Raw genomic sequence first — 27,128 nt, forward strand, 5'->3', positions numbered from 1 at the left:
GGATCATCGTGGTCTAGATTCATCTCTAGACCAACCCCTTGCAATCCAGGAATCTTTTGCCCAATGTGGGGCTCGAACCCACAAGCCTGAGATTAAGAGTCTCATGCTCTGCAGACTAAGCTATCCCCTCAGGTTTGTGCTCGTTTTTTAAACTCCCTACCCCTACCTTTTCTTTTTAAAAAAACAGCCCCTTATCTTTCCCAAGGTTTTGTGTACATGAAAAACCCATGCTGCCTCAACCCAAAATGTCAATCTGGTCAAGCATCAGTGACCAAAGCAGCCCGGAGCATGGAGGGCAAGAGAGCTACCCCATTGCCTAAAATGTCTAGAGCCGTGGTTAAGGGCAATTTGATTTTTAAGGGGGGCAATTCGAGAATGAGTTATTTACAGTGAATGGCCTTTTAGGCTTCCTCCATGTGAACAGGAGTTCACTTTTTGAATAATAAGAATTATATGTCGGGGTGGGGTGGAATCAGGATTTTAGAGATGCTTAGGTGGGGCATGGACAAAAAACGGTTTGTAACCACTGCTCTGGAGAGAGGGCGATACCCCTGAAGATGCAAATGCAGTTTAACTCGCGTGGACAGTAGCCACGGACAGATGCATCCTCCGCGGATTTGCCAAATCCCCTTGCAAAGCCCTCCAAGCCGGTGGCCATCATCCCTGCACCTCCTCGCAGCAAACGCAGCAGGAAGTCCTTTTCCTCAGTCCTGAATTTACTGCCCATCATTTTATGGAGAGTGAGGAGGGGTAGCAACACCACCACCAAAACCACCCCAATATTCTCCCTTTATTCCCTCGTCATTTGATGGACCCTTAAGCATCTTCTCTCCCCTCCCTGAACCTGAAAACGAAACAGCCCGGAGATCCCGCTAGCGTTTCCTCGCATTCATTCCGACGTGACCTCCATTCGCCCCGGCGCGCCGCCGACTTACCTCCGCCTTCCACGCGGGCGCCGCCGGCCCCCCAGCCCGCCGCTGCCTTCCGGCGCCGTTAGCGGAGGAGCCCAAGGCCCGCCCGGAACCGGCGAGCCACGCCGCCCGCGAAGAGCCGGCGCAGCGACAGCAGCAGCGGTGCCACCAGCCCAAGGCCATGGCCGCGTCGTCCTCGGCGCCAGGCCTGCTTCTCCCGCCGCTGCTCAAGGGCCGCCTCCCCTCGCCGAGCAGCTGAGGCGACCCGGACGCGGAAATACCCGGCCTAGGCAGCGCGGCGGGAGATGGGCGAGAGAGGAAGGCTGCTGCCCACGCCGCCCTCAGGCGCCGCCCCGGCCTGCAGGCCCGGAGCGAGGAGGGGGACTCTCCTGAGGGAGTGGCCGGCGGGGCGGGGGGCGGGGGGCGGAGGGCCGCGCCGGCTGTGGGAGAAGCAGCCCGGCTTAGAGAGAGGAGGAAGGCCGCCTGGCTTCCCGCGTGTCTCTCCCGAAGAGCCGCCTCTGATTTTGCCGCGTTTCCTCCTGCGCCTTTAAGCAGGTGCGGCCCAGGCAGAGGTCCCACAGGTGAAGTTGATGCCTCCGACATCCCTCGGGCATTTAAAGGTTCTTCCTTTGTGGCCATTGCCTTGTTCTTTATATCTGAGGACAAGTAGGGACTTATTCCATATTTTTTTCCCACAGGTGAAGTGGTCCTCTGGCTCCAGTGCTTTGGTGGCAGGAGGTGCTGATTCGCTCACTGAGTTTCCCCTGCCTTGTTGTGCAAAGAGCATCACAGAGCCTAAGATCAGAAGGTCGGCGGTTCGAATCCCCGCAGCGGGGTGAGCTCCCGTTGCTCGGTCCCTGCTCCTGCCAACCTAGCAGTTCGAAAGCACGTCAAAGTGCAAGTAGATAAATAGGTACCACTCCGGCAGGAAGGTAAACGGCGTTTCCATGCGCTGCTCTGGTTCGCTAGAAGCTGCTTAGTCATGCTGGCCACATGACCCAGAAGCTGTCTGCCGGCTCCCTTGGCCAGTAAAGCGAGATGAGTGCCGCAACCCCAGAGTCGGCCACGACTGGACCTAATGGTCAGGGGTCCCTTTACCTTTACCCGACCCATATGGCTGGGTTTCCCCAGTCACTCTGGGCAGCTTCCAACAGGATATTAAAAACAAAAAACAAAAAAAATAAACTTCCCTAAACAGGGCTGCCTTCAGATGTCTTCTAAAAGTCAGATAGTTGTTTATTTCCTTGACATCTGGTGGGAGGGCATCCACAGGGCAGGTGCCACCACCGAGAAGGCCTTCTGCCTGGTTCCCTGTAACCTCACTTCTCGCAGTGAGGGAACCGCCAGAAGGCCCTCGGAGCTGGACCTCAGGCTGAATGATGGGGGTGGAGATGCTCCTTCAGGTATACTGGGCCGAGGCTGTTTAGGGCTTTAAGGGTCAGCATCAGCACTTTGAATTGTGTTTTGAATTGAGGAGGGTTACTGGCATCCTTACTTTAAAGGTTCTTTCTTTGTGGCCCATTGTCTTGTTCTTATATTTGAGGACAAGTTGGACTTTTATTCCATATTTATTTCCTTCTTTGACGTTTTGCCTTTCCTCCAAAGGCAGCATGCATATACGGCTCTCTTCCTACTTCATTTTGTTCTCACAACGACTCTTGTGAGTTGAGTTAGGCTGAGAGAAAATGGATCAAGGTCACCCAGTGAAGCTTCATGGAGGAATGGGGATTTGAACTCGGGCCTTCCCACTCCCAAATACAGCAAAAGTTGCTGGTGGATAGTTGCCTCTATGATCTTGAGAACAAAGAAAGACTTTAAAAAAGAAAATTCCCAGGATCATCCTTTGCCGAATAATGTGAAATAATTTTCAATGGCTTTTTAAATATATATATAAAGGGAAGCATTGAAGGACTATTTTCCTGAATGTGAAAGGTTTTGTGCTAGAACCGTGGCTTCACTGTAATTGTATCTCTCTTTTTTTTTAGTTCCGTAGAAAGTTGACACCTCATTAAGAAAAGTTCTAGGACTCAGTATGTCAAGGTATGGTGTTGCTCTGGCATTTCCCATTTGGTTAATGCTGGTGTGTCAGTCTGGATGCTGCCTCGTGGACTCTATAACCGCTGCAAGTGGTTTTAGCCATGTGCATGATTACATCAACAAATCAAGCTGGGATCAAGACTATTGTGAAAGAAAAAGAAAAGTATCTCATTTTGGTGGCTGGAGACTTTCCACAGAAAAATTCACAGGTACTTTTCAACTAGTGGTATACTAATATAATATTTTAATATGCATACAGCATATTAAAAAGAAAAACTGGGCAGAATTACTTGTAAATGTCACCTTATCTGGATGAACATTTTGCTTGATTACATAATTGCTGAACACCAGAGAGAATTAGCTGTGCTTAAGTTTCACTGGAACCAGAAAAAATTATTTTCGGGACCAATTGATTTAAATATGATTTATATATGGGTCCCAAAAACTCAGATGGGCATAGTCTGTCATTTATTGTGGTCTCAGCCAACCTTCCAGCAACTGGAGAGAGGATCTTCTTTAATTTGCTGGGTACAGAGGAGATAAGAAACACTTTCTTTTCTTTTTCCAAACAGCAGGGCAAATGCAAGCTTTGGGGAAGGGTGCTGCCAGGTGTTCTACTTAGCAGATGACTGGGACACTTGTTAGTGGCAAATGAGTTTGCAGCCACTGCTGCATTTAAGTGTGAGTCACTTTCCCTGGGTTGGAATCAACAGCGCTACTTTTTAATATATATTTCAAGTAGCAGTAATTCAGTAGCTAAAACTCTGTTGGTTTTCATTGTCAAAAACTCCACATCATTAGATGCAGTTCACAAACAGGAATCTGTTGTTTTCAGTCAAATGACTAATACAGCTAGTCCTCAGGAATGGTATGTGAAAATATTTTGCTTGTTCCTTTTAGCCACACTTCCCATTGATCATATTCAAGAGAATTATATTCGTGAAGTGCGAGACGTCATTTTTTCATTTGTCTACCCTACACCATTTAAATCCAGAGTTCTGCTTGTAGCTGTCTCAAAGGTTAGGCTTCATTTTATTTATTTGGAATTCCTCTAACTGTGTGATGCAAGGTTGCTGATTTGCAACTTTTAGAAAATATTAGGAATCTGTTGGGTACACAAAATTTAAGCTGCATAGCATATTGAATAGAATTATATTGCGGCCCAGTTTGCATTGGGTGTATTGAACTTCTACATTCATCATTCAGCTCCTTGCCAGAAAACTTTCTAGAACATTTGCGAAGATTCCTTAAAATTCCCCCACCTCTGTGCTGGTGGAACTCAGTGCATAGCACACTGGTGGAACTCAGTGCATAGGACGTAGGTGTGGAAGTAATTATTCTTTATCTTACAGAAGAGATCAAACACCACCCTTTTTTGTTCTTTCTCACCTCCCTTTTCACTTCAGAACAATGCCCCAAGGCTTCAAACTGAGTAATTTATTGTGTTTACTCAAGTCCAAAGCTCCAATGACACACGAAAGATTTGTACTGCATGTATTCCAGCTCAGAAACACCTCCGGGGTTCATGTGTTATTCCTGCCTCCTTCCCTTCTCATGCAACAGGCATGTCCAACTCTCAAGAGACTGCAATCTACTCCCACTATAAAAAAACCTGGCAGTGATCTACCCATTGGATTGACCAAAGTTGTTGAGCTTTTTGGGGGGAGGAAGACCCAAAGTTATGGCTACCAGATGTCCCCGTTTTCCAGGGACAGTCCCCGGATTTACAAATCAGTCCCTGGACAAAATCCATCCCCGGAATGTCCCCTGATTTCATTTAATGTCCCCGGATTTATATTTTAAGTGTTGTAGATTTATTAGTAGGGAATGAATGTTGCATGATTGGTTCAACGGCACAAGACACATCATATGGGGACTTCCGGTGAGGCAAAATGGCAGGCGCCACAGCAGCAAGTAGCTCCTGAAACCAGCCAGAGCCAGCTGTGCTACCTGGCTGGCTCTGGGCTGCGGAGACCGCCACTGCCAAGGGGAAACCGGGGACACCTGGGGGAACCGGGGACACCCCACCCCCCGTGACCCAAAACGAGCTGGGAGTGAGAGCGCTCAGCCACCTGCCCAGTGGCATTCTGGGGCCAGGAAAACCCCGGAGCTGACGCAGGGAGAAGGAGGAGAGGAGAGGAGAAGGAAGAGAGAGAAAGAGGAAGAAGAAAAAAGAGGGGAGCCCCGACCTTGCTGCTGCCGCTGCCACTGAGGAAGAGAGGTAGGAGAGCACCGGGAGGGCAAGGACACATGGCCGAGCCCAGGTCCGACTGAGCCTACTCCACGGCAACTAGTGCTCCAAGAGAGCAGGCTGGGGCCCAGAGGAAGGCCACGCAGCAGAGGAGACCACAGAAGAGAAGATATTACTTCTTAATAGATTTTTACATAATTTTTTAAAAATAACTTTTTTTCTCTTTTTTTTTTTTTAAAAAAAGCATCCCTGGATTCTTTTTTTGAGGGAGGAAAAATTATTTTTATGTATTTTTATTTTCTTTCTTTTTTGACCGGTAGATTGCAATCAACCTGTTGGACATGCTTGTCATACAAGCACTGCACCTCTCTTCCTTGCTGTGTAGCACTACCCCTGCATTGGAGTTTTCACCACAGTTAGCACCAAACCAGTTTGCAACCACAGGTGAAAAAAAGTTTTTTGAAAAGGTGTGATGCTAATCAGCATTGTTTCCAAAATAAAAGGGGAGGGGGAAAGGTCTGTATTAGAGGGGAAGAGGGGGGTGTGAGCCCAGTGAGTGCGCTCCCAATCTCCTTAATTTTTATGGGGCCTGATTTACATATTCCACAAGCTGTTGACAGAAAGGATGCTATTCTTTTTTTACTATAATTACAACTAAGAGGAAAAGAAAAAGACTACACTGCTGGTGGAGTACAGAGAGGAGATGCCACGTGGCTCTTTGGCAACTGTTGTGCTGAAAATGTGACATGAATTTCCATTTGAGTCTGGGTGCATCACTTTTTGTGTATTATAAGGTAAAGGGACCCCTGATCATTAGGTCCAGTCGTGGCTGACTCTGGGGTTGCAGCGCTCATCTTGCTTTATTGGCCGAGGGAGCCGGCGTATAGGTCAAGTGGCCAGCATGACTAAGCTGCTTCTGGCGAACCAGAGCAGCGCACGGAAACGCCGTGCTTTACAATTCTCATCCCATTAAGCCCACACAGTAATCCTATGAGTGAAGCTGAGGACACTGAACTTTAGCACTGGAGGTGCTCCAGTTTCTCACATAATTGCAAACCTATTGCAGTGACTAAATACAGTGCCCAAATGTTGCTAGCCTTGCCCTAAACCAGTGTTTCCCAACCTTTTTTGGGCAAAGGCACACTTGTTTCATGAAAAAAATCTCGAGGCACACCACCATTAGAAAATGTTTAAAAAAATAACTCTGTGCCTATATTGACTATATATAAAGTAACTCTCTTTAATAGGAATAAAATAAACACAAAGAAAGTATTTTATAATTACTTTATTATGAAATAGTAAGTAAACAGAAAAATGAAAAATTATAAAATACTTTATTCAGTGCGCAACCTGGGCCTGTTTGGCTGAACACAAAGCTGATATTCTGGCTGGAATCGAAGAAAGACACACACGTAGCTCTTCGTCAACAGCTCTCAGTCTCTCTCTGTATTTAGTTTTTATAGCAAATGAAGGAAGAGTAAGCAGGCTGGGGTGGGTTAAGTAAGGGCTGAAAGTGCCTAGATGAAGTGGGGGAAGCTAGAGAGGAGGTACATTCTGACGTTTGAGGATAGACTAGGTTCTTTATGTGAATGATAGGTGAGTTATTTGACAGATCGAACTGAGAGCAAGGTGTGGCTTGTGTAGCTGGGGTGGACATGAATGTTTGGGGTGCAAACCCCAGGCCGGCCAGGTCCGAGGGGGGGCAGGGAGAGACGGGCCTGCCTGCCTCTGCCTGCGCTGTGGTGTGTTTTGCCCCGACCGACGGACGGACCGACCTGCCAGCTGTCTCCGCAGTAGCAGCGCGGACTGGAGCTCCGTCATTCTCCCCGCCGGTGCCCGGGGAGGGGAGTGTGGGGCGGCCGCTGTGGAAGCGACGGCGTGCTCCTCCTCTTCCTCCTCCTCTTGCCGGGCTAGAGCCAGCCGGCTAGCGCTCGCCCCTCCTTGCTCGAGCCGACCCCGCCGCCGGGGGCCTTCCCGTCCTCTCAGCGGCGCCGCCTCGCGTCCCTCGTCCGGGGGTTGGGAGGGGGCTGGGGGGGAGGAAGGGGGCGAGGGGGAGCAGCCGCCGCCGCTCCTGAGGAGATTCTGAGGCGGTGGCGGGCGAGCGTGGCGGAAGAGGAGGGGTCCCGCCAGCCCCGCGTTTCTCTTTCTCTCTCCCTCACGGAAACCTTCCCCTCAGCTTCTGCCGCTTTTTCTCTTCTTTCCCTCTTCCTCTTTTTTTTTTTTTTAAATGAAAAATCTTTCCTTTCTCTCTTTTCCAGCCCCCCCTCCCCTCTTCACGGAATTTCACTGCACTCGGGCGCCGCGGCGCGCAGGCGCACTGCTCGCTCCTCTTTCCGCGCAGGCGCCTTCTCTCGCTCTTTCGCCTCCTTTTCTTTCTCTCTCGATGGTCCGCCTACAAAGGAGCGAGGGAGGCGCCCGCCATGTTTGGATTTGCATCCAGCAGGAGATGCCGCCGCCGCCCCGCCTCTCGCCGCCGGACTCGCCCGCCTCCCTCCCACGGCACACCAGGCAACGTCTCGCGGCACACTAGTGTGCCGCGGAACACCAGTTGGGAAACACTGCCCTAAACAATAGATGGATTCAGCTCACTGTGTTCTTGATAAATAGAATGTGTGTTATGAGAGGAGGGAGGAGTAGCAGCTGGGGAGATAGATACAGATATAAAAACTCACTAATTAAGTGGCATTTCCAACTATAAGGAATGTCTTTTGTATTCTAAGTGATTTCTGTGTTGTCATTCTCCATCCAGGAAGTCTTGGAAGATATTTTGGACCTGGATATGTCCATCGCAGACTCAGAGGACTTTATACAGCTTGTCACAGGTGCAAAAATTGCCTTGGGATCTCTGCCTCTGGCCCACAGATATGGTGGCCATCAGGTCAATAATAAAACTTGCTCTATCTTACCTCAGCTTTAGCTCCTCTGCCTTGACTTACAGTCTGCAAATATTTCAGGAATTCCATCTCTGATTCCTATTATTGCCATACTTCTCTGTCATGATAGAACAGAACAAAATATAACTTGGCTAACACTGCTCCAATCTGTTGCTATGTCTCTGAAGCATGCTGAATCTCACCATCACCAGAAGATTTAGGAATGATTTTCCAGTTATAAATCTGCTGTAAATAATACCGAATAGTGACTGGGATTTTTTAATTTCTTCTTTCCTTGTTAGTTTGGTAGCTGGGCAGGTCAGCTGGGTGACGGAAGAGCCCATTTGATTGGTGTTTATACAAACAGGTACTGCATTCTTCTTTTTGAATAGTTGGTCTCTAAATGATATATGGCTGGCACTGATCTTTCAGAAAGGACATTAAGAAATATTACTGCTGATAATTAAAATACTTGGGCTGGAATAACTTACTGACCAAACACAAATGCTGTGGTTTGCTGTTTGTTCTGATTTAAAGCTAAGGATCAGGTTTTGTGGCTGTCAAATCCCTGGCTCCAAATGAATTAGGTGTTGGTTTCTCACAGACACACCCTTTACACCCACCCTCATCAGCTGACATCACCATCCATCCAAGTGATTGGCAGGTGATTTTTTTTTTTTAGGGTAACCAAATTCGTTGAGCTTTGTTGAGGCGAATTCCAAGACATGTCCTGGAAAATCAGGGTGTATGGCAGCCCTACCCAGCCTCTGATTTATAGTGTTCATGGCTAAGGGAAGATTTAAACCTGGGACTTCCAAGCTCACATCCTTACCTACTGCACTGTATCAGTTCTCAATATTACTAAGGCCAATGGTTTTTTGCAGGTTTGGTGACAGCTGGGAACTGCAGCTGAAAGGTTCAGGAAGGACTCCATACTCTAGGTTTGTCATGTGTTTTGTGTATTATTCTGTATTCACCCCTGATAGCTCTTGGTCTTGTTTCTGTTTGAAACCTTTCATTTCAATGGTCACCTTAAAAAACCATCCCAACCTCAAAGCACAAGATTATCTGTCTGCGTGAAATTGTAGCACGTAGCACCCCTTTGTTCAGGTCATCAGGAGCAAAAGAATTTTGCCTTATGTTTTGACGATCACGGGCATAACCTGTTTATTTATTTAAGAAGGACCAGATAAATTAATGGGGCCTAGGTCAGTTAGTCGGCATTAACTGTGATAGCTAGAAGGCAGCATACCTTTTAATGTTAACTACCGGGAGGTAACATCATACCAGTTTTGGGAAGCTCTTACTGTCTTGCGTTGCCCAGGAATTAGGGGAGATCACATTAAGGCTGAGCAGAGAACTATAGGAGTCCTGAGGATTTTGGAGGATTTGTGGAGGTATGCAGGTTCTTTATGGTCTAGATATGTAAGTGGGGTAGGGCCAGGGGAGGGTGTAATGTAACACCTGATTTCATTTGAACATGTTTCTTAGGGTGATGTTAGTTGCGCACTTGCTATTTTTTTAAGAGCTGAAACTGCTATTCTCTGGTAGAAATAAGGATTCACATGCCACTTTTAAATTCCTGCTTTATATGATGCCTACGCCTGGGAAGAGGTTTCCAAATGTTTTTTGCTGAAACAAGTTTAGCCTAGCATGGCAAAATTAAAACACCAGGAGCTGGAAGATAGTTCAAATGATAAAGACCGCTTAGCAGTAAGTGACGGTTGCAGCCCAGCGTGGGCCACAGTGGTGCCAAAGCATTCGCTGATTTCAGGTACACACCCAGTGCCTATGCCAAGACCTACTTACATCAGTAATCAATAAAGTTGTGGCCTATTTAATCCCAAAGCGATTGTCCTGTGATTCTTTCCTCTTCTCACGTTAGCTTATGAAACCTAGCTTATAAAAATAACTACCACGCTTCCTTCTCTGCAAGCTCCCTGTTCTGTTTTGTACCACATGCTGTCTTCTAAATTGTGCAAAGCAGGGTAATTTTGGGGTGAATTGGACTTTCAGCTGTTTGATTTTACTGGCCTGCATTTCCTGAGCATTGCTCAGATTCTCTCAGGGCCTACGGTGCCAAACATTACATGTAACTAAGGATAGGTAAATTGATGCCATCTTCGCATCAATTTAATGGAATTTCACATTAATCTACAAACTTTTTAAAAAAGGTTCTCTCAAAATCCATTTATAAACATGTATTTCCTATTTTTCCAACTTAAGAGGAGATCTTTAGCCCAGTTTTTAACTGGCTTTCTGTATAGAATTACATAGAATCATGGAGTAGGAAGGAACCCCGAGGGTCATCTAGTCCAACCCCCTGCAATGCAGGAATCTCCTGCCCAACACAGGACTCGTACCCACAACCTTGTTTTAAACTGTTTAATAGCATGTGCTTTTGTTTTCATAATACACTTTTCTTGTTTGGTGATTGTAATATTTTTATAATTGTATACTTTATTGTTGTGATCTACCCTGGGACCTTGCAGTGAAGGACGGGTAATAAATCTAATAAATAAATATTATTTTTAAATATGTGTTTCGATGTGTTTAAATTTTCATGAAATGCATTGCAGCATTTGGAGAACTGTGAAGTCTGTGGATAGCTGATCCACGCATTAATCCGAGAGATGTTGATCATATCACTTTGTACAGGAAGTTGCCAAGATAAAGTTCCTCAATCATCCCTATATCAGAATTCCTTGCCCACTCAAGCATTTTCTTTTTTTTCTTTTCCTAATTCAAAAGGAAAGGGTATTGTTTATATTCCTAGTTATCCTCTCCATAGGAATGGGGATGGCAGAGCTGTGCTCCACTCTTCTGTTCGAGAATTCTTAGGAAGTGAAGCTATGCATTATCTTGGAATTCCTACAAGCAGAGCAGCTAGGTACTGTATCCATGTTTGTACTTTCTTTAGAATCTGATCTGATGCTTACTTGATTCCACTTACATCAGGAGGAGACCACTCATGTACTTTTTACAGTAAGTGTCCTGCGGGCTTTTTGGCTTGCGCCCGAGAAATCCAATCTGCCTTCTGCTCAATCTTTGTAAATATGAAGTAGATTTTGTTTGTATGAGTGTTGTGCTCACCTGCCAGGTACGGTGTGTGATGTAATTTCTGATGGGGCGCAACGTATTCATTTACTGCCATTTTGTGACCATTGTTTTGTTTAGCTTTTACAGTTTTCACAAAGTTAAGAAGAGTTTGCAAACAGCAGCTCCACGCTACTTCACTGCAACTCCATCTAATATTGCACTTACACCATGTGAGATGCCTTGTTATTGTTGCCGAATTGTTAAGTATGTGATATTGCTGACATTCGGGGGGCATTCAGTATGTGGTTATGAAGGCCCTTTCTGATTGCCTGTGCAGGTTTTTGGCTTGCTGAGAACATGCAGAACTCTCTCTCCAGCATCAATCAGGAAACAACTTTTTGCTTGTAGGAGAGACCCTTTACAAATGACCTATTGGAAAACCTGCTTAATTGCTTCGGCAGAAGGTCTTGCAAACTCAGTGACTGATGCAAAACCCATGAGGCTGTCCGGATGAGCATGAAAGCTTGTAGCAGTGTTACAACCCTCGTTGGAAGATGCTGTGACAGGCTGTTTGTTTCAAAGACAATAGCCAGCGTGAACTTGGTGTACCAAGTTCGCTGAGTTCAGGAGATTGCTTGGCCTTCGTGCTTAGCCTGCTGTTTTTGAAACTCTCGGTGTCCTGGTAAGGCCGTGTGGGGGAGGAGGGCAGTACTCCAGAAAGCTTTCCAGACTTCTTTTCATAAATATTTAACTCAAATAACCCCAGCTGATCACTAGATTGCTGGCAATAGGAAGCCGTCATATCTCAGCTCTTACGGTTAATTGACAACGTTCTTGCTGAGGCTTGGCAGAAGTGTGGGAAAGAGCATGTAATTTATCCAAGAGCACCCTGGAGATGGGCCCACTCTATTAGCTCTGTGTTCCTGTGTTGCCAACAGGAAGCTCCATTCACAGAGTGATGCTAGAAGGGAAAACATTCTTATGCGGAACCTTCATGCTTTGAAGATTGGGGTTTCTGGAAGAGAGTACAGGAAGTCAGTGGAGTGAAGCCGCGCACATGGTGTTGGGTGATGAATATTCATGGTGTGCTCCAGACCGATCATAGGATGCTTAAGCACTGCAAATGTTGGGAGCTGGGAGCAAGGAATATGTTTTCCCCAAAACTTTAGCATTTGTTTTTAGGCATCTGTGTGGCATCTGCCTCTATCTGCACCTGTTCTTATGAGACGTATGAACTGGTGCATCTACCAGTGTGCTTCTACTGGTTTTGAAAGGTCCAGAACTTGAAATCCCATCTTCTTTATAGTGTCACTTGGAGGCCTTAGGCAAGCAAACTGGTAAAATGGGATTAATCACGAAGAAAGGCTTGCAAACAATTGAAGTACAAATATGGCAATAATAATCACAAATGCAGGTAATACCATCTCCCTTTGGTTTGCTCCTTCTCCTTCTGCCATATGTTGCCAAACAACTTTTATTTGAATGGCCTGGATTTAAGACACCCATAACAGCTTGACAAGCAAAAAATAACAAGGTTGAAGTGCTTTCTGCATAGTCACAGAAGTACATGGTTCTTTGTGCCACCACATTTCCACCATCCTGTCTCTCCTGTGTGTAGGCTTGTATGAAGAAATGAAAACTGATAGGGCATCTACAAGGGGAATGTTAAGAAAGAAAGAGGTACCGGTAACTCCTGTATTTCAGATTACTATTTGGAATACTGTTTGAAACCCTGAAGAGCTGCTCCCTGTCAGTGTAGGCAATGCTAGCTAGATTGACCAATGGTCTGACTCAGTTTAAAACTGCTTCTTATGTCAAGCAACTTTAAGGTGTTTTATACTAACAGCTCATTTTCTTTTTTTGCAGTTTAGTTGTGAGTGACGACGATGTGTGGAGGGATCGGTTCTACAACGGGAATGTTAAGAAAGAAAGAGGTAACTCCTGCATTTCAGATTCCTATTCAGAATACTGTTATTGTATCAAACTCATTTATAAGAAAATACAAAACACAGTTATATAGGAAAAAGAAAAAGAATGAAGAAAGAATAACCAAGAAGACCCTTTATCACATTTATGTTGTACAGTTCATATCATTTATCCACACATAGCAAGGCAGATTCCCCCAGCTCTCACCTGGGTCTCCCAGTCTCCCACCCTGAGAGATCCTTCCTACCCTGCCTTATTTTACAGATACTTCCCACCTCCAACTGTCTTGTTCCTGTGTGTACCCTTCTTAATTCACAATAAAGGAATTTTGTTATAAGCTTAAAAGAAAAAGGAACTCCTGCCTCCCTAACAATTATCTATAAAAGCATTTATTCTAAATATTTAACATATGCACTCCAGAATAATTACAGCTGGATTTAAAATCCAGTCTTTTTCCCCCCTTCAGCAAGATGGCACTTTACCTAGATTTCCCTCCCAAGCCAAGCTCTTAAGATTTTAACCACTCAGACAGCACAAGAGGACTCTCACAGTAATTTTCTAATAATACAAATTAGTATTCATCCAGTTTCTAGGTCCAGTTTCTTATAAATCCTTTTTTAAAACAGTTCCAACAGATCTCAACCAAGCCATAATCCAAAATTCTTGTCTGTTTTAGACTGTTTTGTTTGCTGGCTTCTTCTCTGTATGCTACTGTTCTCTTATATTTGTCATCTTTGAAAGTCATCACTTGGCAAAGCCATAGTTAAGATTAACCACAGTATAGAGTTCAGATGTATTGCTAACCTGTGATTAATCAAAAGTTAAAAGAGACAGCATGTACTGGCTCCATCCATTGACGTGAGTGGGCAAATCAACAAGCACAGAAGTTCTGAATGCAAATGGAAGCACATCTAGGGCTCTGGAACAGAGTGCATTTTTATTTATTGACATGCATATACTTGTATTTCAGGTGCTATAGTTCTGCGTGTTGCCAAATCATGGTTTCGAATAGGATCATTAGAAATTTTAGCTCATTCTGGAGAACTGGATTTGTTAAGGTTAGAATTAAAGTATATATTTATTGGATCAGTTTTTACTTCTGGATAATTTAATAAAATAGTGGGGTTCTAAAAGGCTACATATGCACAGCGACCTTTCAGCCTTCCCCTTCTTAACACAGGCTTGTGCATCTTCTGAAAATCTGGCCCAGAAGATTAGGGGACTCTGTAGAGAGGCATTCTATGATGTACAGGGGACGGCCACCATATGGGAATATTAGACTACACACACACTTGCATGGGGCAGCGCATGGAAATGCTTAGCACTCACACACAGGCCTCTTTGGATCCTGACCAATATAAATGTTGAAAAGAACTTCAGAGTTTTAGATACCAGTTCTTTGGCACACACACACACACACACACACACACGTGTACCTGCATCCTGTTTATAGGCAAGCAGGCGTTGGATAGATTTGCAGCCCTCCAAAGTACTAATTTATGGGCATTGGTAACATGCAATTCCATTTTAAATTGTGGAATGCCTTTCCCAATACAGAGTTATTGTAAAAAATGTGTATGGCAAATATTTTCCCTTGTATAGAGGCCATTGCATATACTTGATACTATGTTTTTCATGAGTCAGTGTTGAAATAAGCATTTACAACTACTGCAAATTCTTGTATGGCCTGTGAAGTCACTGATATTATGGGGCTTTTTTAATGAGATACTAAAGGGCTTGCATTCATCCATTGGGGTTTTTTTTTTTAATAGCACAGACGTCCCCCTCCCTCCTCCAACTCAGTGCCATTTCAGTTGTGTTTTACAGCTCCTCTCAGTTTCAAAAGTCTTTTGTCATGTTGCAGTTCAAAAACATCCAAGTCCAGAACACCCATCGCCAAGTGGAACAGATTGAGCACTTGGATCCTGACCCAAAACAATTCGTTCAACTGTATATGGATTGTTGCATGGATTCAAACATAGAAGGCTAGAAAATTTCCAAGAGCCAGCATCAGATTTTCAGGTGCCAGTCTTGTACAAGGAGTGGGAAAATGCAAAACATTTAGTTGATAGTTCAATAGTATAAAATGTAGTGCTAGCAGGCACCTGGGTGTTAACTCTCAAAAGTCTCCAAAACCACACTGCTGTTCCATCCCAATAAGATATAAAATCTCACTTGAGGGAACCACATGTGGCTAAAAACTTAGTATGGACTTGCAATCTGGCTATAGAAAAAATGCTTCTTATTAAAGAGTGTATACAGTGGTACCTCGGGTTAAGTACTTAATTCGTTCCGGAGGTCCGTTCTTAACCTGAAACTGTTCTTAACCTAAAGCACCACTTTAGCTAATGGGGCCTCCCGCTGCTGCCGTGTTGCCGGAGCACGATTTCTGTTCTCATCCTGAAGCAAAGTTCTTAACCCGAGGTAATATTTCTGGGTTAGCGGAGTCTGTAACCTGAAGTGTATGTAACCCGAGGTACCACTGTATTTCCTACAACCCAATTTAACTTTTATAGGTAGGCGTAGGCACCTAAAGGAATATTTCCAAGCATCAGATATAATCTTAAACAGAGTGATTCCTTCAGTGTTGTTTCGAAATTGTCTTTGATGGAAGAAACGTTTTGTTTGTAATTTAGGATGCTGTTAGACCATATCATAGATGAGCACTTTCCATCAATAGACATGAATGATTCAAACAGATATCTGGTAAGTCTTTTTGCTTCTGTGAACACAGCAGCGGCAACAACAAAAGAAGAATATGTAATCTATGATTTATTGACAAATCCAAACTTGCCTTCAAATTAAAAAGGCATTAGAACTTAGTGTATGCTGTCTATTATCTCTGTTTAATATGTATTTAGCAATAACATATAAAGAATGCAAAAGTGACATCATCTCTATCCAGGAGGTTTACAGTTTATGGGCCACACCAGACATGATGTGGGAAAAGCATGATCAGTTTCATCTTGTTTATTTATTTTTATTACAAACCCCAGTTAGCCCTTTGAAGAATGTGGAAGTAGCACGGGGGGGGGGTGTTTAACTTCATCTTGGACACTGTTTTCTCAGGGCTCATCCACATTCTCTTTGTCCTGTTCCCGCTAACCTACCCCAATTTGTCCTGTGATTTCTAGACACAGGAAACCTGGCTGACAATTGTTCCAATTCTGTGGTAAACAGCAGATCTTTTCAAGGAAAGCTGCAGGACAAAAGGAAAACCTATTGGACCTGAGCCTAGAAATTATGGGACACGTGGAAGTGTAAATGACCCCCCGGTCTCAGCTCCTTCTTCCCCTGTGAAAAGCAAAAACCCTGCTCTTAGTTTTCCTGGCACTGCAGAACTGAAGGGCAACACAGCTCCACATAGTGTCTAAACCACTCTTGAAAAATATATTTGTACGTTTCCCCATCTTGGGCCCTGCACAATTTTCTTAAAGCAACTTTCATGGTAAAATTGTGTTTGATTTCAGGCCTTCTTCTCTAGAGTAGTGTCTGAGACTGCAGGTCTGATTGCCTTGTGGATGTCGGTAGGCTTTGCTCATGGTGAGATATGTTTTTGGTACTGTGTTGTTGCTTTGTGAGTGAAGGGTATGAAATATTTAGATTCTGTTAAAAAATACAAACAGGGTGTAGTCTCCCCCCCCCCAAAAAAACCCCTACATAGTGAGCCTCTTTATAATGAGTCAGATCATTGGTCCAATACGGTCTACACTGACTACCAGTTGCTCTCCAGGACTTCAACAAAGGTCTCTCCTAGCCTTATCTGGAGAAGTCGGGGATTGACCCTGAGATCTTTTACATGCACAGTCACAGCCTTTTCTTACAAGCTGGCGACTGGCTGACTCCTCATTCCTGAAGTGTGTGTGTGTGTGTGTGTGTGTGTGTGTGTGTACACTCAGTTGTTGTTTTCAGCCATTTTGGGACACACATCGGGATGGTGTCAAAATGGTCGACTAATTATGTGAATAAACCAGATTTGCGTGGAATAAAACTAAATTAAGAAAAACATTGGACTGGATCCAACATAAGCTAGTTGTAGATAGGGGTCCATTGAAATTAGTGGGATTTAAGTTTATATTGACTTATCTTTTCACATTTATTTTAATGTGACTTTAAGCTGTTTACAGTTAAGGAAAATACAACATTGTCCTTTTCTAGCAAGGTTGCAAAAAAGTATCTATTGTAAAATGGGATTGTACCTCAAATACAATGTTTGCAAAAAAAATACTGCTCATTCCATGTAGAACTATGTAATAAGAATAATTTATTTTTTATATGCCCCTGCATTTGACTGGGTTGCCCCAGCCACTCTGTGCAGTTTAACTGTAATAGTAAACTACTTCTTAACTATGGAATGGAGGAATGAACCTGGTTTCTAGACCGTAATTCCTGGAGAAATCTTTCAGATGGTAACACACATTTCATTTATATGAAATCAGCATTTTCTGGGATATGACATCATGCTGTTTAGATGGCTATGTTGGTCAGATTTGAGACTGTTTTTATTATGGATGCATGCTTTTCTTTTGTGTGCATGTAGTGATAGATAGATAGATAGATAGATAGATAGATAGTTTTTGTTTATTATTTTGTATTCTTTTTATATTGCATATTGTGTTGTAAGTTGCCTTATGTTCCAGTATGGAGGAAAAGCATGCCTAAAATAAATAAATGTTGTTTAATTTTTAGGTGTGTGCAATACAGATAATTTCAGCCTGTTAGCCATAACAATAGATTATGGTCCATTTGGTTTTATGGACTCTTATGACCCAGGTATGTATAGCCTAAGTGAATGCAGTATTATTTTGGGGGTATAAAGTATTAAATAATTTAAAAATTACAGAATTTAACTAGATCTGTATGCATTCACTTATAATGCATTGTTTCTTTAATTTCTGGGATTTATACGGATTTGAGTAGTAAAAGGATTTAATAGGATTGGAAGAAGTGGAGGAGAAAGGTCAAGGAGATGGGCGTAAGAACTACTGTTGTGAAGGATCTCTGTTTTGTTTTTCCGCATTTGAAATAAGAAAATAGCTCATTGCCATCTTTAAGCTTGTATGCTGACAATGTATCCTTTCCTTGGCTAATCCAGTGTAAACTAATATCCTGGTGTTTAGAGACTTCTGTGCAAAATATTTTAGTGCCTACTGGACTTTTTGTTGGTTGGCATCAACACGAAATACGAGTTTACTCAAATATGTTAAGGTTGGTTGTTTATTCTGAATACTACTTTGTTTCAGATTTCGTCCCAAACACATCTGATGATGAAAGACGGTATAAAATAGGAAACCAGGCAAACGTCGGACTGTTTAATCTGAACAAGCTGTTACAGGCTCTAAACCCTTTATTGGCTCCCAGACAAAAGCAGCTGTAAGTAATCCTTAAAAGTGTCTTCATGCTTAAAAGAGCTCGTGAGATGAGACATTCTTTGATGACCATATGTGCTAAACAAAAAAGGAGGGCTTTGGGGAAGTGGGGAGTTTGTTTTTTAAACCAAGCTATTATTATTATTTAGGCCATGCTAGGCTTGCAAAAAAGAAAAAGGGAAAATAAAAGATGGCCTTTATGATGGGTGGTAAATGGTCTCTACATAATCACAGAGGTTTTTTTCATAAACTGGGCCCCAGAATTGCTGCTGTCAGCCAATCTGGGAAGACAAAACAGAAACATCAGAAAGCCAGGCAAATCCAGGAGGCAGTTTTCATGCTAAAGGTTGTTGGCCAAATGGAAAAGAGGCCTTTAGATCACTAGTATTGTTATACATTATGTGGCTGAAATGCTGCATTGGTTTTTCTAAGAAGAAAAGCCCAAGCGGCCTCATTATAATGAGATGTCACTACCTGGTGTGATAAGCAGTCAACATGTTAATACTCCCCTACCCCTTTTTAAAAAAACTGAGTTTTAATTTCAAGTAACAAAACATACTCATGCAGTCCCATAAGTGATATGATTCAAACTAATGTAGAAAAGCAGCCCCAGGTCTTACATTTACTGACTTACATGTGCTAGATCTTGCAATGTAACAGCTTCGCTAATTATATAATAGTGGCAACAACAAATTAAATGTGAAATGTATCTCATGTATTGTCTGGAAAATATGCAAAGACAAAAAAGCGCAATTCAGTTGCAAAGTAATGTGTTTCCCTTCAGAATAACAATATAACATTTCTGATTTCTTTAAAGAATGACAAAACAGAATTATAATCTGTGAGTTTTATACAAATCTAATTATTTTGCTGCAACATTTCACATTTTCTCTTAATAGGGCTTCTCAGATACTTGAGGAATACCCAGAACAGTATTATAAACGGTATGTAATCTTCCTTTTAAAAAGATGTCAGCATCTTAATTTTCAAAGAGTCTCTAGTTTTGTAACATTAATGCATTTATTTCCTTAACTTGCAGCTTCACAGAACTATTCAAAGCAAAATTAGGTCTCCTGGGCGACAATGAGGACGATAACTATTTGATTGCATTCCTTCTAAAAGTGAGTTTCTTTCCTTGGTTAAATATTTGAGTTGCCCTTTGACAGAAGAACTGAAGCTGAAACTGACAGAAGTCTTTTAATGTTTATTAGCTCATGGAAGATACAAAAGCGGATTTTACAATGACTTTTCGGGAGCTCAGTGAGATTTCAGAAGACCAGCTGAAGAGCATCAGCATTCCTAAGGTATTTGAGGATACATGTGAAACGGTCCTTAAACTTGAATACATCATAATGACATTAAGAGAAAATGCTCATTATTCTTTTAAGATTCAATTGTGAAAGTAGGATTGGTTGGAGACTGAAACTGAAATTATGTGCAGGACTGGGTGAAAACGACTGGTTGGATACTGGGTCCTGCTTGTTTGTTTTGGGAAGAAAAGGATAGCTGAGCTTAGTAAAACAGCTGCATGTTCCACTGTGGACATTTTTCAGTCTCTGTTTCCATGGCAGCACATCATGAAGGAATCTGCTAGGTAAGCCAAATGGTGGGGGATGGACGGACCATCATTTGCAATGACAGCTCTTACGAAGATTTTGAAGGGTTTGAGAACTTATTTTTGTTAACTCATCTTGATCCCATATTTTGGTAGTGTGTTTCTATTAATAGGTTTAGAATAGATTGGTCCCACAAGGTACTGAGCCTTCACCTTGTCTTGATTCTACTTGCCCAGTGCAAAGCTATTTGTACATTCACCTCCATGCTAGATGGACTCTACAAAGGAATGCACAGTCTCGCCATTAGCAAGAACAGAGTAATCCCTCAGTGTTGAGGAGCTTGAACTGTGGGCTGTTGGGGCACATATTGTCCCAGCACGAGTTTCTGTAGCTCAACAGAGTGTAGAGGTTCATATAAGTCTCTGCAACCTGGGAATGTGCCTAAACCTCACTTCAACACATGGCCTGACATGTTCAACAGAAGGATAAAGAATGTTCTGTTTGAGGGAAGTCACTATCATTGGTGGTGTGAAAGATGGAGCATTGGATACAGTAAAAATACTAGCCCTGAGGATCACTGCCAGATGATAAGCTTTGTGATGCCAGATGTAATATCCTGCATGGTTAAAAGATGACCTGTTCCCAAACAAGGATTTTATATACCGTATTTTTTGCTCTATAAGACGCACCAGACCATAAGACGCACCTAGTTTTTGGAGGAGGAAAACAAGGGGGGGGGGAGGAATTCTGAATCCCAGAAGCCAGAACAGCAAGAGGGATCGCTGCACAGTGAAAGCAGCAATCCCTCTTGCAGTTCTGGCTTCTGGGATAGCTGCGCAGCCTGCATTCACTCCATAAGACGCACACACATTTCCCCCTTACTTTTTAGGAGGGAAAAAGTGAGTCTTATAGAGCAAAAAATACGGCATATTGAGAGAAAAATAAGCATAGCTTATTCTGGTTTTTTTTGTGGAAAGAATTTGCCAGTGGCAAGTTATGTTCCCTTGCAGATAGTTCTTATTTCCAGAGAGGATCAATGGCCGAAATCCAGCACAGATATTGCAAGAATCATAAATCAATCCATCTTCCTTGCAAGAAGTTTTGCTTCCTCCCAAACCAGCATGTTTGACATTCATATACAGTATCCCAAAACAATTGGGATGCCTTCTTGTATGTCTTGTATGCCTTCATTTGATTTATAGGCAGGTTTCCAAAATATTTAAATTACTTATTCTGGGGAACTATTTTTTGCTACTGTGTGATTTTTGCCTAGTGAAATGATTCCCATAGCTTATAAAACACAGAGAAACCACAGTTCCTGGCTTAAGGAACAGATTTTACCTTAGCTTGGTGCAGTGCTGTTGTAGATTACCAGAAATATTTGTGGAGAGTATATCACTGCTATATGCCACCCAAACTGCTGCATGTTATCCATATATTGGGAAGTGATGTGTGTATTATTATTGATGTTAAGTAATAGTGTGTGATCAATTATTTCCATGTAGGAATTTTGGGCTCTGCAAGATGTGGCTAAACACAAGCTTTTTTCCAGCTGGGTTGTGTTGTACCTCTTGAGGTTAAAAAGGTAAAGAAATGCAATTCTGGACACTTACAGGTGGAGGGAATTTCAAATTTCACTGGATCCCCCCTTCCCCCTTCCAGATACCTTATCAGGATCAGAACAGTTGTGCCGCTAACTCAGCACTCATCTTTCTATAATGGCTAGATATTAGCATTGAAGAAAAAATAATCCTAAAATGTGTTTCTCCTCTGTGAAAATAATGCAGTTTTGATTTATTTTAAGTGAATGTGTAAAACTGAAAAATATATGCATCAGATATCTTTATATCAGATGATCATACTCATTATTGACGGGTTGGTCCTTTGATTTCTCCCAACCCTGGTAAAAACACACACAAATTCTAACCCAATTAATGCAAGCAGAAGAAATTCAATTAAGCAAACTTAGTAGTAATATGAGAATAGTAGTAATATGAAGTAGTAATATGAAGAGCTAGGATGGGAGGTGGGGAAGTGCAAAGAAATAATACCAGTGAGGCCAATCTTCCCCTTGTCCCACTGTGTTCTTGAAGTTCTTGGTTGGGCTTGCAATAACTCCTGTCTGAAATCATGGTAGTTTTGTAGCATTGTCAGTGTACTGTGCTAGACTGACCAATGGCCTGACTGTCTATAAGGCAACTTAGGGTTTGGTCTATCCATGCCAGTCATCAAATCCATATAAAAGGATCTGTAAGAAAAGCATGCCTCATGATTCTCCCCTCTCCAACCGCCCAGATTTACAATTTTGAGCATTTTCCTTCCCAACAATTGATACATATTTTTGGAGTTGCCTTTCAGTGGGCAGTGCATGTTCAAGTCTGTGCATTGTGTATTAAGTGTTTTATGTATTACTTTGAGACTTCTGTATGAAATAGACTGGATATTTAAACCAGTAGATTCCATAGGCATATTCAGTACTTTTTTCTGGGGGTACACAGGGGTACCCATACCCCTAAACATTTTGTGAATCCTTGTACTTTTGTCCATTTACTGTATTTATTTTTTCCGATTTGAACTATAAAATGGTGGGTTTCTTGAGCCAAAATGAGAGTACCCCTAAATATTTTTAAAGAAAAAAAGCATTGGGCATATTCCGTGATCATCAGTTTCTGGTCATGAAGAATATAAACTGTTGTGAAACCTGCATAATTCAAAAAAATAGCAAGCAGTGTATTAGTTAAATGCAGAATTGTAGACATGGGACAGAGGCTGTGGTTCAGACGTAACAATCTTAGTAAACCATGATTTATTAAGATCAAAGCCTTATCAAGTATCCTAGTTAATAAGTCAAGATTTAGCCACGGTTTTCCAGTTCAGGTGTAATGCCGAATGTGATTGAAACAAACAATAATGGAAGCACTAAGGCTGCTGAACAAGACAAAAGGAAAGACAAAGGAGAAGTGCATGGGCCTGACGCTTATTCTCAGTGTAATAAACCATAGTTTATCCACCTGAGTTCAATATGTTTGAACCAGCCCAGAGCAAGAGGCACAAACTAATCTTCATGACCCTGTTTTGTGTGTACAATATAGGAACCCAGGTGATTCTGATTCCAAGCGATGCAAAAGAATGACGAGTGAGTGAGTCAATAATTTATTTTCTTCTCAACAATTAAGTCGCATGCCCTTCCTGTAGGCCAGATATTTCTTTCAATAATTGTTTAACTGATGTGACATTACATTGGGTTTCCAAGCACCTTAAAGTAGACTCTTGTGATTTCCATTCCCTGAGGGCAAACACGCCTCCCCCCCCCCCCATTCCTGAGTTCCCACACACTTTACACCCATGTAGAATATGCCATGTGTGCAGTAGATATCAGGCTGGGACTTAGTGTGCTAACATATCACATATACCATATACTTGTTTCCCTAGAGCCAACTCTGCTGGGGTGGGACTTGAAAACCAGTAGCCCCTTCCTCTAGGCTCTCTTGAGACAGAAATAATTGCCAGTTTGGGTGGGGAAAGTGAGCGATTTTACAAGAAACCTGCCTCTGTGGCACACCAGTGTAGATCTGGCGTGAGGCACCGTTTGCCTTCCAGATTTTGTTGGACTACTAGTGTCCTAAACTTTTGTGTGTCCCTCCCCTGACCAACCGAGGAAGAGGACTGGAAATAGAAGACCAAGTCAAAGTGTGATACATGGAGATACAAGTGAATCTCTTTGCTGTTTACACGGCACAGATATTCTTCCCAGATGTCTTTGCTTGCAATTTCCATGCTTTATTGTTCATGAGTGAAATTGTAAGAGACTGAACTCTTCTCTAAAACCGATGGTTTTAAAATATTGCAGCACCGACAAATGGGTGTAAATGTGTAAAAAATGTGTAAAAAGAGTGGCTGGGGAAAGCCAGCTAGATGGGCGGGGGTATGAATAATAATAATTATTAATGTGTAGGGATTCTGACTGATGGGTATAGAGTACTTGCTATCAAACTCTTCACCCCCTACTTGAAATTGTTCGGGGTCTCAGCAGACCACTTAATAAACTTTCTGTTGTTCTACAAATCAATGCACTTATGTAATTCATATTTTAAAAGCATATGTTCTGCAACACTGCCATCATAGGCAAATGCAGCACTGTGCTATGAAAATCATAGCCCAGGTGTCATAGCCTTGTTAGCCTGTTAGATAATACAGCCCTGGACAAAATGACCTCCATCTCTGTTGTCAGGGAAGAAAAGATGCGATCAGGCCAAAACACACAAGATGAATTTTAAAAGGGAGAAATTTAAAGTATTGCACTTGGGCAAAAAAAATGAGAGGCACAAATACAAGATGGGTGACACCTGGCTTGAGAGCAGTACATGTGAAAAGGATCTAGGAGTCTTGGTTGACCACAAACTTGACATGAGCCAACAGTGTGACGCGGCAGCTAAAACAGCCAATGCAATTCTGGGCTGCATCAATAGGAGTATAGCATCTAGATCAAGGGAAGTAATAGTGCCACTGTATTCTCCTCACCTGGAGTACTGTGTCCAGTTCTGGGCACCACAGTTCAAGAAGGACACTGACAAACTGGAACGTGTCCAGAGGAGGGCAACCAAAATGGTCAAAGGCCTGGAAACGATGCCTTATGAGGAACGGCTAAGGGAGCTGGGCATGTTTAGCCTGGAGAAGAGGAGGTTAAGGGGTGATATGATAGCCATGTTCAAATATATAAAAGGATGTCACATAGAGGAGGGAGAAAGGTTGTTTTCTGCTGCTCCAGAGAAGCGGACACGGAGCAATGCTTCCAAACTACAAGAAAGAAGATTCCACCTAAACATTAGGAAGAACTTCCTGACAGTAAGAGCTGTTCGACAGTGGAATTTGCTGCCAAGGAGTGTGGTGGAGTCTCCTTCTTTGGAGGTCTTTAAGCAGAGGCTTGACAACCATATGTCAGGAATGCTCTGATGGTGTTTACTGCTTGGCAGGGGGTTGGACTCGATGGCCCTTGTGGTCTCTTCCAACTCTATGATTCTATGATTCTAACTCCCATGAGCCCCAGTAAGCACGGCTAATAGTCAGGGATGATGACCAGCAACACATGGCGGTCCAAAGACTCCCCACACAATCTTTATCCTGCTGTATTCACAACCATACTGCCACCAGTTTGGTTTTCTGGGCTTAGTGATTTGGTTATGAAAACTAATCTAGCAAGAGCTTTGCCTAGCATCTTAGAGAGCACTGCTGGATGAGGTACACTGGACTGGATGGATCACTTAGTACATGACTCCTTATAACTTTGTCACTCGAGCTCCTAAGCCTGAATAACTCCAGATTTTCTGCACTAATTATTTCCCATGGGCTAAGGTGGTAAACATAAGGGTTGGTTGGTTGGTTGGTTGGTTGATTTATTTGAGCAGCACTTTGAAGCATTTGGGAAAATAGCTTTGAAAAGGAAAGCCTCATATAGCTATCATTATGCTACATCAACATGTGCCTCTTAATGCTGCTTACCATATCGGAACAGATTTGTCTTTCATCTCCAAAATTCATTCATCTGCCCTGCTGGCCCTGAAGAATAACAGGACTTAAAACACAGATAGTTGAGCAAGCACCATCAGGTATATATTAATGTTGTATATTAATGACATTAATATGCCAGGATTGCAGGCTTGTATTGGTTTTTCATTCCATATCAGCTTCAGGATACCTCTAGGATCCTGGAACACCTCCAAGATCAGAGGCATTCATCATATCATAGGGAACAATTGCAACAGAGGGTGGTTGCTCCCATGACTGGCTTCTGGGCTTTGCGTAGGCATCTGTCCCAATATTACCAGACACGCACTTGAAGTCTCGGTCTGTTTACAAGAATCTCCACTGATCCCACAATTCAGTGTAAACCTCTTCGTAGATGAGCATTTATTGTTCTGGTGGATAGATTTGGTGGTTTCATTTTCAAATGCTGTCTGACTTCTAACCCTAACCAGTTTGAGACAAGTTGGAGAAAAAAAATAAGGCTGTTTCAGAGCCCCTCACCCCATCCAGGAGCTGTAACAAATCTTTGGTTGTGATTATGTTCCTTCCAAACATTTGTTACATACACCGTGAACATTCTCGCGTGCCTTACTTGTTAAGTTTTAATTTAAAGGGATTTGACAGTGGCCACCTTCGAACTTCTCTTTCTTTGACAAGTTTCTAATGGTGGGAAAACAAAAGGTGCATTCTTTTGCTTGTTAAGAATGGGAAATCAGTGCTACTTTTGAAAAGTAAAGTTATATAAAAATTGTATAACCTAGAAATAAGGATTGAGGATGAAAGAAGCCTATCATAAATTGTCACCTTTTAAATATTTCAGATTCAGGAAAATTTGGGAACACACTTTTCCTGCACTAGTGCAGCTGTAAGTTGTTGTGTTGTGATAATACAGGCAATTTCACACTTAATTCTAGGCACTCTGAAAGTAGCAGGGTGGTGAAGGAGTTGTAAGCATGAATTTTTCTTCCTGTTTTAATGTCCATTTCTTTCAGATATTTAATTACTTCCTTATATCGGTCTTAAGAAAAGATGTGGATGTCAGTATAATAAATCTCAAGAGAAAAGCCCCTGCTGATTTTTTATATGTGCAAATAGATTCTTATTTTTGGCTACAGGTATAAATCCTAGGTACGTGCTCAGAAACTGGATGGCCGAGTCAGCTGCGCAAAAGGCAGAAAGGAATGACTTTTCTGAGGTATCTTGCTAACTTGCTTTGACTTTTTATGCTCAAGAAGACTAAAGATACAGTCATCAAGGAATAGAAGCATAAACTCTACAAACCGTTGAGTGAAAAAAACCGCTTAATTGTAACCTGTGTAGAAGAGTGTATATAATCATAGAATTGCACAGTTGGGATGCCAGGGTTTGTTCTGTAGTTTTTTCTGTGTATAATGCTTTTTAATAATAATAATAATAATAATAATAATAATAATAATATTGTTTTACTTTCAGGTCCACCTCTTGCAGCAGGTTTTGCAACACCCCTTTCAGAGGCAGGCAATGGCTGAGAGAGCTGGTTATGCACAGCGCCCCCCCGCTTGGGCTAAAGACATTAAAGTCAGTTGTTCATCTTGATGAAAAGAAACTGAGATCAAGATTAAATGAAGGGGTATAGCCTTCAAGTAACACCAAACGACAATAAAAGGACACATTTAGAATTTTAATCAATCATGCACTCTGCTCCTATTCCTGTTGTGTCATTC

General features: G+C 42.5%; 2 protein-coding genes across 8 annotated transcripts in view; one reads left to right on the top strand and one right to left on the bottom strand.

Annotated features, from left to right (window-relative positions):
- PDSS1 (decaprenyl diphosphate synthase subunit 1) overlaps positions 1-1,525 on the bottom strand; it is a gene marked incomplete at its 5' end in the record, with an annotated part of 17,974 nt that extends 16,449 nt beyond the window's left edge. The window contains 3 exon segments of the mRNA XM_081834397.1: positions 936-1,334; positions 1,336-1,381; positions 1,383-1,525. Of these exon segments, the coding sequence (XP_081690523.1) occupies positions 936-1,334; positions 1,336-1,381; positions 1,383-1,525 (588 nt within the window).
- Positions 1,334-27,089, top strand: LOC309325960 (protein adenylyltransferase SelO-like). Of its 7 annotated transcripts, none has more exons than XM_081834387.1 (21): positions 1,334-1,466; positions 1,610-1,746; positions 2,897-3,157; positions 3,849-3,967; positions 7,889-8,017; positions 8,315-8,379; positions 8,897-8,953; positions 10,804-10,902; positions 12,918-12,985; positions 13,948-14,035; positions 15,614-15,683; positions 16,448-16,520; positions 17,667-17,750; positions 18,221-18,350; positions 19,246-19,290; positions 19,386-19,467; positions 19,558-19,650; positions 21,408-21,487; positions 22,995-23,038; positions 26,541-26,620; positions 26,878-27,089. In XM_081834387.1, the coding sequence occupies exons 3-21, from the start codon at positions 2,944-2,946 to the stop codon at positions 26,998-27,000; spliced, it is 1,743 nt and encodes a 580-aa protein (XP_081690513.1). In that variant the 5' UTR covers positions 1,334-1,466; positions 1,610-1,746; positions 2,897-2,943; the 3' UTR covers positions 27,001-27,089. The 7 variants fall into 7 exon arrangements, 6 of the variants coding, with proteins under 6 accessions (XP_081690513.1, XP_081690514.1, XP_081690512.1 ...); XR_014150089.1 differs by having other exon boundaries at positions 1,362-1,492; positions 22,995-23,042; XM_081834386.1 differs by having other exon boundaries at positions 1,362-1,492.
- The last annotated feature ends 39 nt before the right edge of the window (positions 27,090-27,128 follow it).

Source organism: Podarcis erhardii, assembly GCF_964252035.2.
Source record: "Podarcis erhardii genome assembly, chromosome: 12".
In the NCBI taxonomy this organism is placed as follows: Eukaryota; Metazoa; Chordata; class Lepidosauria; order Squamata; family Lacertidae; genus Podarcis; species Podarcis erhardii.

Coding starts and splice junctions, on each gene's coding strand:
- LOC309325960 (XM_081834387.1), top strand. CDS start 2,944: ATGTCAAGGTATGGTGTTGCTCTGGCATTTCCCATTTGGTTAATGCTG. Junction 17,751..18,220: donor TATGGACTCTTATGACCCAG/GTATGTATAGCC, acceptor ACTTTGTTTCAG/ATTTCGTCCCAAACACATCT. Junction 23,039..26,540: donor GCGATGCAAAAGAATGACGA/GTGAGTGAGTCA, acceptor TTTTGGCTACAG/GTATAAATCCTAGGTACGTG.